Source organism: Protopterus annectens, chromosome 5.part0, assembly GCF_019279795.1.
Source record: "Protopterus annectens isolate FY-2018-M chromosome 5.part0, PAN1.0, whole genome shotgun sequence".
Classification (NCBI taxonomy): Eukaryota; Metazoa; Chordata; order Ceratodontiformes; family Protopteridae; genus Protopterus; species Protopterus annectens.
In genome coordinates, this window is record NC_056735.1 from 260,401,289 (window position 1) to 260,420,871 (window position 19,583).

Consider the following 19,583-nt stretch of genomic DNA (forward strand, 5'->3'; position numbering starts at 1 on the left):
TCTGAAAGGCACTTTATCCAGGACTGATTGAGTGTTTTTTTTTGTTTTTTTTTTTTTTTTGGTGCTTTGTCCACAATATCACATTTTAGGATGTATTTAGGGGTGATAGCTTTTTAATTGGAACAGACATCGTTAAGTATAAAACGATATGACGTTTCAGGTGGTGTGTTCTAAGGAAGTCTCCTTCGAGAGATGATGGTGCTTAATCTGCCTCGTTTTATTTTAATAAAGCTGGAAATTAACTTGCATATCTTTGTTTTGTTCCATTCCCTGCCCTCACAATTTTCCTCTACCACTATACTCTCATCTTGAAACTTCTCCAGTTTAACTGATTCCCCCCTAGTCTGCTCAATGGGAGGTTTCTCTCTTTCTTGAGCTCGCCTTAGGAGACCAACTTTACTGTTTGACAGGTGTGCTGCCCCAATCAAACTCCCCACCTGACACTGTCCCTGGAGTGGGTCACACCCAGGTGCTTGGAGCCAGAAGACAGAGCCCCCCTGCCTCACCGGGTAAATGAAAAAACTAGTGGTAGGTTATAGTGTGTTTCTTATTCTAATCACACACTACAACCTTTAGGAAAAGATGGTTAGTGAAAATAAATAAGTAACTTGGGAGGTGGAGGGAATTTACCATGTAAAGCACATTAAAGATGGATGAAAACGGGAAGGTAAAGATTAGATAAAGGGCACGACAGATCCATGAAGGATAGAAGTCTGAAGTTGGCACACATTTCTGTTTAAATGAATAGTAATACAACAGCAAATGGAGCAAAGCTCATATGGTAGAAGGGGAGGATTTATTTATTATTTTTCATTTGTTAACAGGGTAGAGTTCGGCGAGGCAAGTAGCCCGTTTTCAGTGGAGACCCGGGGAGATAAGGTCCAAAATAATAGGACAAAAAGATTACAAACATTTTTAAAACATTTACAAACAATATACAAAAAAGTCTGACAGTTGCCAACAATCACAGTTTACAAAAAGGTGAATGTAAAACAGAAAACACTACATTTATTAAGCCTTATTACAGTAATATGAAACTCATTAGATATATAACTAAAAAACATTGCGGCATTTTCATTTGGTAGAAGTAAGACAAGAAAATAGCGGAATAGAAAACATTTTATCAAAGGCATGAGAAACTAGCCAGGAGTATTACAGGAGCGTAGCCATTGTTGAGTAAGGTGTGACTATCTGTGCTTTTTAAGATATTCTGGGGTAATAGGTTCCACTGTTTGGCTACTTTGAAAGAGAACAGAGAGTCACCAAAGTAATTATGAGACTTTGTAACCTTGAGTATAAGTTTATCAGATGATCTAAGGGTCCTGGGGTTGGTATTTAATTGGACTAGTTTGGAGAGTGCAGGCCAGTTTTCAGGTTTATGGATAATAGAGTGGGCAGTGGTGAGCTGATTGAGCAATAACAGACTGGGAAATTCAAGTCAATGTAATTTTTGAAGAGCAAGGCAATGATGGGTCTTGTTGGGTATATTAGCAGCAAATTTTGCTATTTTGTTATAGCAGGAATCAAGCAGATGCAAATCAGACTTGTGCAGGCTAGTGAAAACTTGAGAAGAGTAGATAGGAGGTGGGATCTGGCTGTGGCTATTCTGGCATTTTGAGAAAGGTAAGGTTTAGCCCTATATAGAGCACCAAGTTTGATGTGAACTTTCTTTATTGTGAGTGATGTGTTTATTGAATGTTAGGTTGTTGTCTATCGTGACAGCAAGTAGTTTTATTTGGTTAACTGGTTCTATTATAATGCCATTAGTGGAGTACATGGAGAGAAAAGGTGGTTTTGATTTGGATTTCCTGTTAGAGAAGATCATTGGGTTTAGGATGAGTTGAAGTTCATTTGGGTAATTTTCAATATCTAAAAACGACTTGTTTATCTTGGAGTGTGGGAGCAAAGCAAATAAGAGTAGCGCTGTCAGCATACTGAGTAATAGAATCAGATTTAGTGGCAGTGTTTAGACTATTTGTGAATATAATAGAAAGGACAGGGCCAAGGATGGAACCCTGAGGAACCCCAACAGACACTGGGGGGAGTATGGAGAGTTTATTATCCCATTTAGTTGCCTGCTGTCGATTAGCAAGGTAGCTAAAGAACCAGTTCAGAGCTGTAGAGTTGAGGTTGAAGGAGGCTAGAGTGTTGAGTAGTAGTTGGCGGGACACCGTATCAAAAGCTTTTAACATATCAAGGAATATAATAGAGACTAGTTGTCCATTGTTTTTGAGGAGATTGATGTAATTAGTGAAAATTATGAGGGCTGTGGAGGTACTGTGTTTTGGATGGAAGCAGTGCTGTGAACTAGATAAGAAGTTATTTGTAGTGAGGTGGTCTAGGAGCTGCTTATGGATACAATTCTCTAAGATTTTGGCTAGGGGGTGAGAGAATGGCAATGGGCCGATAATAAGAGAGATCTTTAGATGGGCCTCCCCTGTGGAGGGGGATGATATGGGATGTTTTCTATAGTATGGTCATATTGTTCTGCGATGGAACGATTGTTTAGGATAGATACGGGATAGGCAATGGAGCTTGCAGCAGTTTTTAAGAAGTCAATAGGGAGTTGGGTCAGCTGCTAGACAGGTAGGTTTTAGTTTTGATAGGAGTTTTTTGATATAAGAGGTTTGTATGGGTTTAAAAGAGAAGTAGTTTGGTTTAGAGTTAGTAGAGGTAGGCACTGTAAGGGGTTGGTTGGATATGTTGTTGTTTAAATGTGAGGTAACAGTTGTGATGAAATGAGAGTTAAATTAGGATGCTATACATTTAGTGCTATTTGTTGTAGATGGTGCAGGGGTAGAGGTTTTGCCAGGGTTGAGGGGGTATTTAAGGTTTTGCAAAAACTTTTGTGGGTTATGTGTTTTAGGTTCATAGGTTCATACTAGGCTATCTGCCCTAGGGCATTTATAAGCCTAGCCAGAATGTGTTTGGCTTTCGCCAACCATTTTAAATTTATTTTGCTATGCCCTTTTTCGAGGTTAGTATACTGTGCCTCTGTCTAACAGTGACACAGAAGTGATACCCGGGGTAAATTAGAAGTTATGTACTCACCATAATGTTCCATCTGAGTAGGTAGTTCATTTGTCTGCAACCTGTGGGTCACGGATCCGATATCGGATCCGAGCCGGCAACTTGTTTCAAGCTAATGGATCCGAGCTCCTAGCTCCTCCCTTCACCCATAATCCCCTGCTAACCCTCCATGACCTCAGATCGAGTTTGCCTCTCAATATATATCCAACAAAGGATATCTAAAAACTAATAGATCCAAAGAAGGTCAGGGGGAAGGAGGGGGGGATGGTTGCAGACGAACTACCTACTCAGATGGAACATTATGGTGAGTACATAACTTCTAAATCTGAAGTAGGATTGTTCATTTGTCAGCAACCTGTGGGACAGAGTCCCCAGCTACCTGCACCCTGGATGGCCATCATGGAAGGATATTACGAAGCACCGCAGAGCCAAAGGATGCTCTCCCTCTAGAAATCAGGTCTAGCTTGTAGTGGTTGATAAAGGTATGAGATGAAGCCCAAGTGGCTGCAGAACAAATATCATCCAAAGGAACTCTAGACTTGAAAGCCGCAGAAGTAGAAATGGAGCGAGTGGAATGAGCACAAACTCCTTCTGGTGCGGGTCTACCCGAGGCTTGATGAGCCAGTAGGATACATTGGGAAATCCAGCGAGATAAAGTTACTTTAGAGATAGCTTTCCCCAAGTTAAATTTGGCAAAGGAAACGAACAGCTGGTCAGATTGTCTATGGCCAGCCATCCTATGAGTATAAAAACAAAGCTGCCTATGAACATCCAATGAGAGCAGCTTGTATTCACCCTTATTTTGATATTTAGGGAAGAAAACCGGTAAATTTATGGATTGGTTGATGTTGGTTTCTGATGCTATCTTGGGAAGAAAGGAGGGATTGATCCTGAGGTACACTCTATCAGGGTGAAAAATCAGGTATGGAGGCTTTACAGAAAGAGCCTGAAGTTCCGACACTCTTTTCGCTGAAGTAATGGCTACAAGGAAGGCTGTTTTCCATGACAAGAATTTGAGATCCACTGAAGCAGCGGGTTCAAAGGGTGGAGCAGTCAAGGCTTGGAGAACTAAAGTAAGATCCCATGGGGGTACGGCTTCTTTTACAGGAGGTCTAAGTAAAAAGGTACCCTTGAGAAAGGTTTTACACAATTTGGCTGACATCAGGGGCCCTGTATCATGTCCCACATGATGATGAGAAATGGCTGCCAATTGCACTTTGACAGTTGAACAACTAGCGCCTTCTTGAAAAAGTTCAGTTAGGAAGTCTAAAATGGATGGAAGAGGAGCCGTAAATGGATCGCGATCGCAGCGCTCCGCCCAGATGGAAACACGTTTCCATTTGCTGTGATTCACTTTCCTGGTGGAGGGCTTATGCGCTGCCACGAGGATGGCTTTGACTGGTGAAGAGATACCGGGAGTCCTAACTAGGAGTGGAACTGGAGCAACCAAGCTGTCAGTTTCAAATTGTCCAGGTTTGGAGTTGGCAAGTCCAATGGATGGGAGATGAGATCCGGAATGGGATCTAGAATCCAAGGGTGATTCACAGGGTGAGACCACAGGTAAGGGAACCAAATTTGTCGAGGCCAGAATGGGGCAATGAGAATCATCTTGCTCCCCAACCGCGAGGCTTTCTGTAAGAGTTGTATCATCATTGGAAGAGGAGGATAGGCATAGAGTAGACCGGGTGGCCAAGCATGCACCAGAGCGTCTCTTGGAGATTCCCCTGGTGGGGGGATTAGAGCGAAGAAATTGTCGCATTTGGCGTTTGATGGAGATGCAAAAAGATCGCAGCAGGGTTGCCCCCATGTTGCGAATATCTGCTTCGCTACTAGAGGATTGAGAGACCACTCGTAAGGGGTAAGAAGGGTGCGGCTGAGCTTGTCTGCTAGGATGTTGGTCCTCCCCGGAATGTGCGTTGCAATCAGAAAGCGGTTGGTGGAGATCGCCCATTCCCACACTCTCACGGCTTTGCGGCAAAGAGAATAAGATCTGGTTCCCCCCTGTTTGTTGATATACCAGACCACTGACATGTTGTCCGAGTGAATTGCAATCGTTCCTGTGGGGAGGAAGCTCTGAAGTGCTTGCAACGCCAACAGCACCGCTCTCATCTCCAGAACGTTGATATGCAGGGAGGTCTCTGTATCGTTCCACGTGCCTTGGACTGTCCTGCCTGAGTAATGCCCCCCCCACCCGAGGCGGGAAGCGTCCGTGGTCACCGTGGCGATAGGGGGAGAGGTGCAGAAGGGACGGCCCGTATGGAAGTTCGATGCTTGGAGCCACCATAGTAGCGCCCTTCTGCAAGCCTTGCTGATAGCAATGGGATGGTGGAGAGGAAGGGATAGGAAGGACCATTGCACTAACAGAGTCCATTGCAGGACTAGCATGTTCAAACGGGTGCATGGAAGGAGTGTAATCGCTGCCGCCATGGAGCCTAGTGCCCTCAGGATCAATTCTGCTGGTGAAGCCTCTGAATGAAGGATAGCCCGCACGTGAAGTTGTAGATTTCTGATTCTCTCGGCAGTTAGGAAGGCTCGCAAATCTCTGGTGTTTATTCTGGCACCTATGAATTCTATGATCTGTGTTGGAGCCAGTAGAGATTTGCCAACATTGATAGTAATGCCTAGTTGTGGGGCTAGATGGAGAAAGAAGTCTCTGGCCGAGCAAAGTAGATGCCTTGTTGGTGCGGTCAGGAGCCAGTCGTCCAGGTACGGAAGACCTGAATTCCCTGGAGTCTCAGGTGGGCCGCAATCACTGCTAACACTTTGGTGAACACCCTGGGGGCTGTGGTGAGGCCAAAGGGAAGGACCCTGAACTGGTAGTGACTGGCTCCCAGCCGGAAGCGAAGGAACCTCCTGGATCGTTTGTCCATTAAGATGTGGTAATACGCATCCTTGAGGTCTATACAGCACATACAATCGTTCTCCCTCAAAAGGGGGAGGATAGATTGAAGAGTGACCATTCGGAATTTTTCCTTGGTTACTGACAGGTTCAAGCGGGAAAGGTCTAGGATGGGTCTCAGATCCCCCGTCTTTTTTGGCACTAAAAAGAACCTGGAGTAGAACCCTAATCCGAGCTGGTCTTGGGGGACGGGCTGGATGGCTCTTTTTCTTAGCAGCTGCTGTATTTCTGCGGCTGCGGCCTCCCTGTGATCGGGTGGTACATCGGGGAGGTTCTTGGATCGGGGGACATGAAGAATTGGTATTTTGTACCCTCTGGATATGATGTGAAGCACCCAGCGGTCTGTTGTGATGGACTCCCATGCCGCTAGATGTTTCGAAAAACGCCCCCCGACTGCCTCCAGAGTGGAGCAGCCAGGCAACCCCTCAGGGCTGCTGCGCGGGCCGCTCAGAGAAAGGTTCTCTGGACCCAAAATTTCTCGGAGCCCCTCTGCCCCTGGGGCAACGTCCTCCCTGTCCACCTCTGCCACGGTAGGACTGGTTGTCCAGAGCTGGTTGGGAATGTTGTGATTTCCGGAACCACATCTTCTTCTGACCCTTTTGGTTCCTTGAAAAGGACCGCTGGGGAGCAGAGAAGCAGACTCCGACGGCAGACAACGTCTTCCCGTCCTTCTCACTCTGGACAAGCGTCTCGCGAACTGTTTTGCCAAAAAGGGCAGAAACATCAAAGGGGGCGTTCGCAAAGGACGCCTTAAAGGGCTCTGTAAAGTCGCAATGACGGAGCCAGGCCTGACATCTCATGACTAGGCCTGCTCCGCTGGCCCTAGCGGCTCCCTCTGGTGTGGGACAACAGCCGCATAGAGGTGTTAGAAATAGATCTCAGAGTGGCCATTCGGGTGGAGTACAATTGTATATCCTCCTCCGACATGGACTCGGGGGGATGCAGTGTATTCTTTGATAAGATCCCGCTGCATCCTGATGACGTGTGCCATATAGTTCAGAGACCTTACTGAGAAGGTCGCTGAACTAAAGACTCGCTTCCCTAAGCGATCCATCAAACGGGACTCTTTGCTCGGTGGATGGACTGAGGGACTCTCCTGAGCCAATTCCCTCTTTGTGGCTGCCGCCGTCAACATGGCATCTACAGAGGGGCCCTTACTCCAATGGGACCGGTCTGACGGGGGGGTTAAGAATCCTATCCGGTCTCTTCAGTATTGGCTCCACGGTGTCCGGATCCTTCCATGCCCTGGTGGTAATGAGGTCCACCAGGGGATCGGCTGGAGGGGACACCCAGGAGGTAGACGGGCCTGCCTCGAATGCCGCCAGAAACACGGACTCGTCAGAGGAAGACTTGGGGGCAGACCACCCACCTCTGATTCTCATCATTCTCCATGATGTCTCCAAAGGAAACATCCTCAGGGGGTGATCTTGGGAAGCCTTCCCCTTCCTCCAAGTCCATGTCCTCGGTTAAGGACTCAGGGGAGTCCACGTGCCTCCTTTTGCACTTATGCTTGCGGGGAGCTTCCTCGGGGGGACTGTCCGAGGAGGCCTCGCCAGCAACATCTTGTTCCAATGGAACTATCTGTGACATCGAAGCAGGCTGTCCCTTTGGCCGGGTGATGGAAGCCTGGCCCAGCAGACAGGGAGTGCAGGGAGGAGTCGATGCAAGGACCAGGGGTCCAGATGCTCTCAACAGAGCCCTCTCCACAACATAGAATGCAGAGGGAGAGCCACTCTCCAATGGATCCGAAAGTCGGCTCCCACTCGGATCCGATGAAGGGATCGGAGCCGGCGCCAAGACCGTCGGATCCGAGGGACCAGTGTGCTCCAACCTGGACGGAGCCGAAGGCACACTGAATCCCCCGGATCCGAAGCTCGGACCACGGCTCCGAGAGGTCGGATCAGACAGGCTTGAGGGTAGGGTCGGATCCGAAGTACCAAGTACTGTCAGTGCCGACCCACCCCCGGCTCCAAGGCTGCTCGGCTCCGAGCACTCCGAACCCGGGTAGCGGGTCGGAGAAGGAACAATTGGGTGGAAAAAAGGTGTCGAGCTCCCCCCCTGAGGGGGGGGGGGGAGGCAAGAGCACTCCCATCTGCAGCTGGGCCTGGATGAACTTTCGCATCATCCAGTCCAAGTCTGCATCTGATAAGCTGAAAGTGGATCTCGAAGAGGCCACCGAGGCAGGCCTGGAATGCCGCCTCGATGACCTCGACGGAGATCGGGTCTCCTCCTCCTCAGGCCCCGGGGAGAAAGAAGGGGATCGGAGCCGAGGAGGAGACCTAGAAGCAATGGAGGGAGAAGCCCGCTTAGCTGGCGGGGCCGAAACGGAGGTCTCGGCCCACCGCTTGTGGTGCTTCTCCCTCCGTTTCTCCCTCCTGGCCTCCCTGGCCTCCGACACTTTAGCGGGAGTTTGAGTCCCAGTCGGAGGCAGGAGTGGCAACCACCACAGGCTGTGATGGAGCCATGGGAGCAGCAGAGGTAGCGGAGGCCGAAGCTGAATCCGGGGGTAGAAGTCCCGCCAGGACCAGCTTCGACCTCCGTTCTTTCAGTGCCCTGGGGTTGAACGCTGCACAGATAGTACAGCCCGAGGTGAGGTGTTCAACCCCAAGGCACCGAACGCACCGAGTGTGGCCATCAGCCGGGGAGAGCTTATGGCCACACTCTGTACATTTAGAAAATATGGCTTTTGGGGCCTCAGCCATTCCTTTTTTTTTTTTTTTTTTTTTTAAACTAAAAAAGAAAAAGAAAAACAACTACACACACACAGGCCCCAAAAGACACTCAACAAACACTCACACACTGGCGACCAGCGAAGGGAGGGTATTAACTAAAAAATAGGGAACCTAACTCAGACACACTTTACAAGTATTAATTTAAACTAAAAAAGAAATTCCTGACGAAAAATGCTAGAAAAAGCTAACTTTTTCCCACTTATCTGTAGAGCTCAAAAAAGGATCCAGCCATCACAAGCGCGGCAAACTAGATCTGAGGTCATGGAGGGTTAGCAGGGGATTATGGGTGAAGGGAGGAGCTAGGAGCTCGGATCCATTAGCTTGAAACAAGTTGCCGGCTCGGATCCGATATCGGATCCGTGACCCACAGGTTGCTGACAAATGAACAATCCTACTTCAGATCCTACAATCTCCCATCCACTCATCAAGATTCCAATGAGGGACTCTGCCTAACCTGGACTGGGATTTTATTCCAGAGTGAAGGGAGCCTCTGGGTTATGAATCTGTCCCTCCAGCATGTCCTATTTATTTCAGTGCTGAGGTTCAAGTCTCTCGAGTGCGTAGCTCGATGGGATTTGGATTTTCTGAGGTGCAGCATGTCCATTAATTCCGGGTTGGACATGGCTTTATACGTCAGGCACAGATCGCCTCTGAACAGGCGGTATGCCACTGAGTAGAGCTGGAGTTTCTTTAACCGGACAGCATATGGCATCTGTTTGAGCCCTTTGATCCTCTTGGTGAGGTACTTTTGGGGTCTTTCCAGTTGCTGCAGGTGTCTGGTAAGGTACATCCCAAAAGGGCATTGTACTCAATTATGGGCCTGATGAGGGATGAGTAAAGAGGCACGATGACCTCCTCTGATCTAGATGTGAATCCTTCATGATTAGGTCGGCTATATAAAATGTTTTTCTAACCACTTTGGCCACGTGGTTGTCAAATGAGAGATTGCTATCAACTTGGGTCCCTAGGTCCCTAATTACTTCTTCTGTACTTAATGGATTACCACCTATGTGGTAATTTGTGGGCACTTTGTTTTTGCCAAAGGGGATGACTATACACTTTTTGGCATTTAGCTTGAGGCCATGGCTCTGGCACCAGTTGTCTGTTTCTATGAGGCCCTTTTGGAGGATGCTTGTGTCAGCTGGAGAGTCGATTATGGCGCCCAGTTTGCAGTCATCTGCGAACTTGGTCAGCCACAGTCCTTCCGTGTTGGCCTGTACCTCCGAGAAATATATACCGAACAAGAGAGGTCTCAGGACTGAGCCTTGTGGCACACCACTTGTAACTGGTTTGGAGTCTGACATAGTGACATAGGGGTTTATATTTAAGCTGGTGAGCTTATCTATAATGCCCGAGTGGGGTATTGTATCGAAGGCTTTTGCGAGGTCCAGGTAGGCTGTGTGGGCCACCTTCCCCTCGTCAATGGCCTTGGTGACTGTTTCAAAGAAATCAACCAGGTTTAAGAGGCAGGATCTGCCCTTAACAAAGCCGAACTGGGTAGGATCCAGTGTCTGTAGGTCCCCAATATCTTTATTTATGAGGTCCATGATGATCCTTTCCATAGCTTTGCAGACCTACAAGCTAGAAAATAAGATTTTTTTGTCAGAGAACATTTGCTTTTTAGTTGGGTTTCTTAGTGTTTGTGGTTTTCTGAGATTTTGGAGGTTTGATAAGCAGTCCAGGCCCTATCCCTTTGTTTATTAAGAGATTTAGCATCTTTGGTTATCCAAGGTAGGTTTTTGGCTTTGGAGCGAATTTTTGTTGTTGGAGCGAGGTTATTAAGGATACTGAGGAAGGTATCATTAAAATATTGTACAGCTTGGTCTAGGTGGACTGAATTTAGAGGTGACCAGTTGCAGTTTTGAAATAGGGAATTTAAGATGGTAGGGGAAAAATTTATTTTGTTGCGTATGTGTTTGAAAATGACATTACGGAGGAGTGAATGCATTTCCTTAGAAGAAAGGTAGGGGAGTGATCACTGATAGAATCAGAGAGGCACCCAGCCTAGTGGGCAAAGTTGGGCTTATTGGCTAGTATCCTGTCTAGAATAGATTATTTCTTTGTGTGTTTATCGATTCTAGTTGGGAAGTTTACAGTTTGGGTGAAACTGAATAAATTGATAACAATTGGAGGGGATGTCAGATGAGAAGGATAGCCAGTCCAAGTTGAAATCACCTAGCACTATAGTTTCTTGGTTGAAAGTAGAAGATGCCCAAGACAGAAGACTTTCAATAGTAGGTGGATTATTTGCTGATGGTAGGTAGGAGGCAATAATTATGATGGTTTTATGTGGATTTACTTCAAATCGGGTAGTTATTAAAATTTCTGCTTCTGATAGATCTGGGGAGTACAGATTAATTTTTCAATTTTGAGGAAATTTTTAAACATGATGGCAAAGCCTCCACCACGTTTGTTCAGCCTATCTTGTCTAATAAAATGATAACCACTAGTGAGTATTTCCTCATCTTTAATGTCGGGTTTTAGCCATGTCTCTGTAATACTTACTACATCAGGACTGTAGGGTAGTTAGGGCTGCATGAAATTCACTATTTTTTTTGTGATACTTCTGAGGTTAAAATTAGTTATGAGTAAGCCTGATTTGAAATTTTTTTAGCGGATGAAGATGGAAGGCAGTATTTGCAGGTGTGATGGGTGTTATTGGGTGGGGTGGGAGTAGCTGTGTGGGTCCTGGGTTAGGATGCATGTCAGCTTGGAGTTTGATTTCTGTTAGTGAGTGTAGATGGAGAGAGAGTTTGAACTTGGATATTAGTCGATGAAAGAAATCTGGATAGGAAGGAGGGTTGGGAGTATGGACATATATTTATAGTGGAAGAGCAATATGTTAAGAGTTAGTGTAGAGGTTAGAACAGATGTGAAAATGGATATTTGTTTTTTGTATGGCATGTAATAGTGGGGAGTGTAGGAGAGGGGTAGTGTGTTATGTTTAATGTGAAGAAGGAAGTGGAGTGGGAGGCTAGGTAGATGGTAATGAGTAGGACAGAGTTGCTCAGAGTTGCTCAAAAGAGTGGTGAAAACTGACATGGTGAAACAGAGAAATAGGACAAAATATGGGTGGGTTGGTATCTGCAGATTAGCAGAGAGAGAAAAATGTACTGATACAGGATGCCTTTCAGGTTATATAATAGTGTATATAGTTATAAGTTAATTACTTTAAGAGTTGCATGTTATGTAGCAACATTTTAGGGTTGTTAAGCAGATGAGATATTACTTTTACTATATAGCAGTTTTAAACTACTTGTGTTATTACAATGGTCAAAAATGACAGTGCAGGACAATTAAGCAGTGAGACAGCTTATTACTTGGGTAACAGCTGTGAAGTGGGCGTACTTTGACTCACGAAACTAACTGATAACATTAAAAAAGGCTAGCATAGGACTTAGTACCATCTTGGAACATAAAAGATCTGCGCAAATACCAACAACTAGAGAAGGGCTTTACACTCATTAGAATAAGAAAACCACAAAGAAATGTTTTACAGGAGATGCATTTACATAACAAAGACCATTTACAGCTAATAAAAAAAGGATTCACGGAGGAGACAGAGGAAACACACACGAAGAGAAGGAAAAAGAGTGATCCCAATGGGTAAATCTGTTCGTATAAGTAGTTATCGGCAAGGCCATAGAATTACCTTAGAATAACCCTCAAAGTCTATACCTATCTCCCAAATTAAAAATGCAGAAACAAAAGGTTGTATTAAAGAATGTCATAAACTTCCAGCAAGATATTTTACTGCTAGAGATATGACTGCGAGAAAATGCAAGTAGTGTACCTACAAGACACTCAAAAACAAGGGTGACTTTCAAAAAGCTACATAAAAGATATGTGGGCTAGCAGATGCGGGAGATTCTCAGACAGACACTAAGGAATATACCATTTACTCACATAAATAAGGTATGAGAGCAACAGTACATCAAATTACATATCACATGAGCATGAAAAACAGATAAGGCACTACAGACAAAAGAGAACTGATATTATGAACAATATATGGAATTTGGAATTAAAAGTAGAAACAAGAAGTTTAAGTAACAGGTGTAGGACTAAGGGGACACTACTGAATTAAACTATTTAGCAATAATCTTTTTACTGTTATCTAATGTGTAAAATAGAAAGACAAGGGTGCGTGTTAAGGGATCCACTATAATCCCACAGAGAATAACTAATAACAGTTAGCACTAATGCGGGTATTCCCCAAAGCTGATCTGTTAAAATACTACAGAATTAATGTTTGAAACCTGGAGATGGATTAATAATGAAACAAACACTAATATGAGCTCTAGGGATGGACTGATTATTTTTGTATTTTAACAAGTAAATGTAGCTGAAATGAATGTGTGTGCATATTAAGATGGAAAGTCACCAGTGTAGTAAAACGTGCACCATGCATGAGAACTGCACCATATGCAAGAGTGAATTATCACAGGTTAAATAAAGCTCCTTGTTTGAAAAAGAAAAAAAAATAAGGCACACAGAACAAAGTTGCTAAAACCCTCACAAAAACAACCGAAGGAGCTTCTTTTCTGCTAGTGCATGCCTTGTGGCACTATACCTTCCCCTGCTGAAGCACTTTTCAAAATCTTCTGTGATTAAATGCACACACTGTGACAGGGGTTATCAATTCTAAAAGCATTAACTAATTTGATCACAAAATACATACTGCTATGACTTTTGTGAACACACAGAGTTGAGCATTGATCACAGGTCTGCATTGCAACTGTAAGCGCATTAAAAAAAAAATCTTACCTTATTTCCTGCAGACTCTGGTTCATTGTAACTACCGAGATTAAAACAGGATGCCTCTTTTCCTGATTCATATTCCCAAAGCCTAAGTGTCCCATCCTGTAGTTGAAAATAAAGACATTATTGCTTAGACTGCACAAAGTTTAATTTCCTTGCTGCTCTCCAAAGTGTTCTTGCCCTACTTGGTTATCTCATACTATTTTACACTACAGTATCAAACTAGTAACCAGCTAGGGTCTCGAATACAATACATTAAGGAAAACTCACAATATATCATGAAAATAATATTTTGCAGTAAGTTGTGCTACAAGATTTATAACTGTTGAACAAAACAGAAGAAAACACGTTTAGCTGTTTTTTTTTTTTTTTTTTTTTTTTTTTCAGATAGCGTTATGGTGGCAATCAAACCTACTCCATTACCCAACTGCTGAAAGCATCCTGTAATCCTCAATTTTCCACTGGAGACCATCCCTCAAGTAAGCATCTCAAAGCAACACAAGAAGGGATGCATCAAGTAGCCAGTAATAAAACTACTGTTCTGTAGCAAAGAAACAAGAAAAGTAATGGTAAAAATGAGAAAGATAAACACATGCTTTTCTTACAGGTGACCTGTAATAGTCGATTCCTTCAGGGATCTTGAAAACTGCACAAAAGAAGTGTTTACAGGTAAAGTCTGGAAGCTTGAAGGCCATAATACAAAACAGGTCATGATGTAGAAGCCAAACCAAAGCCGCCCCTCCTGCAAGCTGCAGCATTAAAAAGGAGTTATATACTCATCATAACATTCCATCTGTGTTGCCCATTTTCATTCTCCCTCAACTAATGGTTTCAGATCCAATCCTTCAGATATGGCTCGGCTTGTTGCTTCAGCTTATGGCAACCAAAATTTCTCGAGCATCCCTCTTACCCATAATGCACCAACCCAAGTACCTTAGGTCTTCTTTGCCAATTTTTAGTAGAAAGAAATATTTGCAGTGCAGTTAAATAAGAAGACTACATATGGAGCTCAATATAAAAGGACAGTGATATCCTTTAACTATTTATTCTTCCAGGAGTCTTCAAAGGATGGGGGTTGGTAGGTGGGGAGTTGAGGAAGAATGAAAATGAACAACAGATGGAATGTTACGGTGAGTACATAATTTCTTTATCTGATGTTGTCAATTTTCATTCTATCCTCAACTAATGGGACACAGTCCACAGCTACCTAAGATCCTGGGTGAACTCACGGATGGATATTCCTTAAGACCACTGAACCAAATGATGTCTACATCTGGAGACCAGATCCAATTTGTAATGAGTAACAAAGGTATGAGGAGTAGCCCAAGTTGCTGCAGCACATATATCATCCAAGGATGCTCTAGACTGGAAAACGAGGAGGTTGCCATGGAATCTAGTTGAATGGCCCCATAACGGTTTTGGTAAAGTTAACATCCAAAATGAAATACAGTCAGTTACCCATTTGGCTAAAATTAAGTAGGTAAAAATGTAATTGTTTGTGAACATCCAATACAAGTACAACATGTATTCACCTTTGTTAGCAAAATTAGGAAAGAATACTGGCAAATTAGTGGAATGATTGATATTAGATTCTGGCACCACCTTAGGAAGAAAGGAGGCATTGGTTTGAAGTGTAACTTGATTCTTGTGAAAAAACAACTATGGAGTTTTTGAAGACAAGGCCTGAATCTCTGAAATTCATCTAGCAGAAGTAATAGCCATTAGAAATATTGTCTTCCAAGAAAGATATTTAAGGTCACACACAGCTGCTGGTACGAATGGGGAATGAGTAAGCGCCTGCAGTACCAGATTCAGGTCCCATGGGGGAGAAGGGTGTTTAAAGGGAGTTCTTAAAAGAAGAGTGCCTCGCGAAAAGGATTTGCAGAGCTTATGAGAGGCAACAGAGAACTGTCAAATTCAATATGAAAATTTGATATTGCTGCTAAATGAACCTTAACTGTTGAGGAACTAGCTCCTTTTTAAAAAAGCTTGGCCAAAAATTCAAAAATGTTATGCACTGGAGCTGAAAAGGGATCGACATAGTTTTGATGTGCCCAGTAAACAAACCTTTTCCATTTACAGGAATAAAGCTTAAGTGTAGAAGGTTTATGGGAAGATAAAAGTATATATCGGCCTGGGGAAGACAGCACAGGGTGTCTGGCTAATAATGGAATTGGAGAAGCCAAGTCGGCAACCTGAGGTTTGATATGTATAGATGGATCATGCCTGTCAGGTGAGACAGGAGGTCTGGAATTGGATCCAGAATCCAAAGTTGGTGAAGTAAATGAGACCAATGGAAGGGGAACCAAATCTGTCGAGGCCAGTAAGGTGCAATGAGGATGACTTTACTCTTAAACGAAGTAGCTTTTTGTAGGAATTTTGGAATTACTGGAATTGGTGGATAGGCGTATAGTAGACTGGGAGGCCAATCGTGAAGTGCATCACTCAATGATCCCCCCCTGTGTAGGGCAAAGCAGCTGTTGCATTTGTTGTTTAGGGAGGAAGCAAAAAGATTGCAGCAAAGCTGGCTCCATCAACAAAAAATCATTTCCGTCATGTTCTTGTTGAGAGACCACTTGTGACGTAAATTAATACACCTACTCAGTTTGTCTGCTATCACACTGGACTTCCCCAGAACATGCGTTGCTATGAGAAAGTGGTTGGATGACATTGTCCATTGCCATACTCTGAGCACCTCTCGACACAAGGGATATAATCTGGTCCCTCCTTGCTTGCTGATGTACCAAACTTCTAACATATCATCCGTTTAAATTGCAATCATCCCCGAAGGGAGAGCATCTTGGAAGGCCTGCAACAATAAAAGCATTGCCCTCATCTCTAGGGGGACCAAGTGCTTTACACTGTTTTCCCCAGAAAATTCCCCCCACCCGAAATGGGAAGCATCTGGAATGAATACAGAGCTTTGTAAAATCTGATCTGACTGACTCCACCACCTCAGAGATCTTCTGCATGTGTGTGTGTGAGATTCATATCAGAGTTGACACGGGCTGGCAAAGTATCTACCATTGTGTTGCTAACAACCATTGGAGTATCCGCATGTAAAAACTGGCTAAAGGTACTAGTGTTATTGCAGCAGACACTGAACCTAGAGCTTGAAGGACCAAGCAGGCTGAAATTTTGGTACTGCAGAATACTCTTCTGACTGGTGATCTTATAGTTTGAACCCTTGATGGAGGAAGCAAAGCTATCATTGCGTTTGTGTTGAACAATGTTCCTATGAATTCCAAATTCTGAGTCGATTCCAGTTGAGACTTGTCGTAGTTTATGGTTATCTCACGATAAGAACATGTCTGGAGAACCTGATCTCTTACCCTTATCAATTTATGCCTGGTCAGGGCAGTAATGAGCCAGTTGTCTAAATATGAAAACAGCCAGAATCCTTGGAGTCTCAAGTGAGCTGCTACTACTGCCAAATTGAGCTGCTACTACTGCCATAGAGTTGGTGAACACCCTAGGGGCTGTGGTGAGACGGTCTGATTTGGTAATGACTCGCTCCCAGCCAGAAGCGTAAGTACCTTCTAGACTATCTGCTCATCTTTGTGTGATAGTACGCATCCGGAAGGTCTGTCGAGCACATCCAGTCATCCTTGCCCAGGGAAGGAAGAATGGACTGAACCGTGACCCTATGAAACTTGGTACAAACTGACTTGCTTAAGTTGCTAAGATCCAAAATTAGTCTTCAGTCCCCTGTTTTCTTTGGCACTAAAAAGGAATCTCGAGTAAGTTCCGGGTTCTATCTGGTCTGGTGGGAATCCGAATTGCTGCATGTTCTTTGTCTCTGGGTGAAACATCGGGGATTTTTCTTGAAATTGGAGGAGGAAGGGAAAAGGGTATTGTATAACCTCTGAAAATAATCCTCTGCACCCAAGCATTTCTCGTTATTTCTAGCCAGGCTCCCTGCTGCAGGGATAGTCAACCCCCGACTGCCTCCAGAATACGGCAATTGGGCTACCTACAGGAACACTAGAAGGGTCGGTCAAAGAAAGCATCTCTGGACCCATGGTCGTGAGGCCATCTCTGCTGCAGGGGTGGAGTCTACAACTAGAGTTCACCCCTCTACCCCTGGGGGAACTTCCTCCACATGTGTCCTGGAAAGGTCCCTGTGGTTTCCTGAACCACATCTTTCGACCACCTCGCTGATTTCTAGAAAAGTATCTTTGACAAGGTCGAAAAATGTATGCCCACAGCAGACAGGGTCTTTCCATCCTTCTCACACCTGGATAATGTTTCTATAATTTGGGGCCATACAAAGATGAGCCATCAAAAGGAGTACTAATAAACAAAAACTTGAAGGGCTCCGCAAAAATCACAAGTGCCTCCACACATGCCACTGAATAGAAGTGCCTGAACCTGCTGCCCATGTGTTTCCTTTGGCTACATGCAAAATGGCCCTCAAGGAATAACTGGAAATAGATTGCAAGATAGTCAACTGAGAAGTCATGAAAGATTGTACTTCTTCAGAAACGGTTCCTGAGAGGGTATTTGAGAGCTCTCTAATGTAACCCCTCTGCAATCTAGTGAAATGTGCCAAATAATTCAATGACCTTAAGGTGAAGGTTGTTAAAGCACAGACACACTTCCCAAACCTATCCATCACCTGAGAATCCCTGTTGGGGTAGATTAACAGTGTAACTCTCATCCGCAAGTTCCTTTTTGGTGGCCGCTGCCACAACCATGGCATCGATGGACACCACTTTTCCCCAAAACAGTCTGTCCACAGGTGGTGTCATATATTTTGTCTGGCCTCCGAGGTATAGATTCAATAGTATTGGGCTCATTCAACACCTGCTCAGAGAACAATTCAATGGGCTTGGTCAGTGGGCAGAGTTACCCAGGAGGTAGACAGGCCAGTACTGAAACCCTCCAAGTAATACAGACTCCTTGAATGAAGGGTTGCTTGACATTCAGCCACCTCTCTTCTTAAGGATGTCAAGGATGTCTCCAAATGAGACATCTTCAGAAGGTGACCGTGGGGACCTTTCAACTTCATCAAAGTCCGTATCTTCTGTGACAGACTCCTCTGGGAAGTCCAAGTACTTTCTCTTACACATCTTCTTCTTACTCCTAGAAGAGTGAGTGGAAATTACACAGGGGGATCTTGGTCTCTTCAAAAAGGGTGAGGGGACCCTGGAGGGTACGGGGTCCACCGAAGGAGAATATTTAGTCCTTGGCAGGCAACTAATGCTAGGAGAAGTGGTCAGCTCCAGTAACTTTTTCAGTGGATCCAAAGAAGTCTGAGCTAATGACTTTTTCTGTTTAGGATCCGATGCTGAGATTGGATCCAATAATTTTTTTCTTTTTCTATTAGGATCTGATGAGGAAGTCGGATCTGCTTGAGGTCTCTTTTTTAAATGCTCCAAGGTCCTGGAGAAAGAAAAAGATGGACCTGGAGGAGGAGATTGAGTCTTTAGATTCTGGAGACTTAGCTCCAGATACAGCCCTCTCTAAATGTGGAAGAAAGCAAACCTTTTAGTATTATTTTTTTTTCTTTCAACATATGCCCTGGGGTTAAACCCATGACAGATTGCACAAATCTTCCTGTAAGCGAAGAGGACCAAGGCAATATACACAAAGTGTGGGTATCAGATACAGGAATTTTATGCCCACACTTGAGACATTTTTAAACCCAGCTGGGACTCTCTCTGCCATAGTTAGAAGAGGCAAAAGACAATACACACACTATCAAGCAAGAACAGTACTTGGAGACTACACTTTTGTGTGTTTTTCTTTTTTAAAGAGGAAAGAAACAAAAGAATAGAGAATTACCAACTATGGTAATAAAGAATCTATACTAAGTGTAGCAGCAAGAGAAAGGAATACTAGCGATACTATTCAAGATACAGATTGTACAGAATTAAGAAAAATATTAAGTACACATGTTACAAAGGAGAAAAACATCAAAGGATAGAAAGGATCAGAGAAAAAATAGAAGTTATGTGCATACCATAACATTCCATTTCTGTTGTCTGCTTCAGTCTTCATCAAACCTGTGGGTTATGGTTCCGCCTTCGGAAACAACTTGGCTGTTATCAAGCTAAAGTTTCCGAACTAGAGCTCATCCAACTCTACCCATATTACCTCACTCCTCCTAGATACCTCAGATCAAGTTTGCTGTTAATTCTCTTAGCAGAGAGTACATA

The 19,583-nt window shown here is 44.2% G+C and overlaps 1 protein-coding gene across 1 annotated transcript in view; it reads right to left on the reverse strand.

Moving 5' to 3' along the window:
* Positions 1 to 19,583, reverse strand: part of WDR4 (WD repeat domain 4) — a 468,232-nt gene that overhangs the window by 176,848 nt on the left and 271,801 nt on the right. The window contains exon 7 of the mRNA XM_044072230.1: positions 13,429 to 13,524. Within this exon, the coding sequence (XP_043928165.1) occupies positions 13,429 to 13,524 (96 nt within the window). The remainder of the gene's footprint in view (positions 1 to 13,428; positions 13,525 to 19,583) is intronic.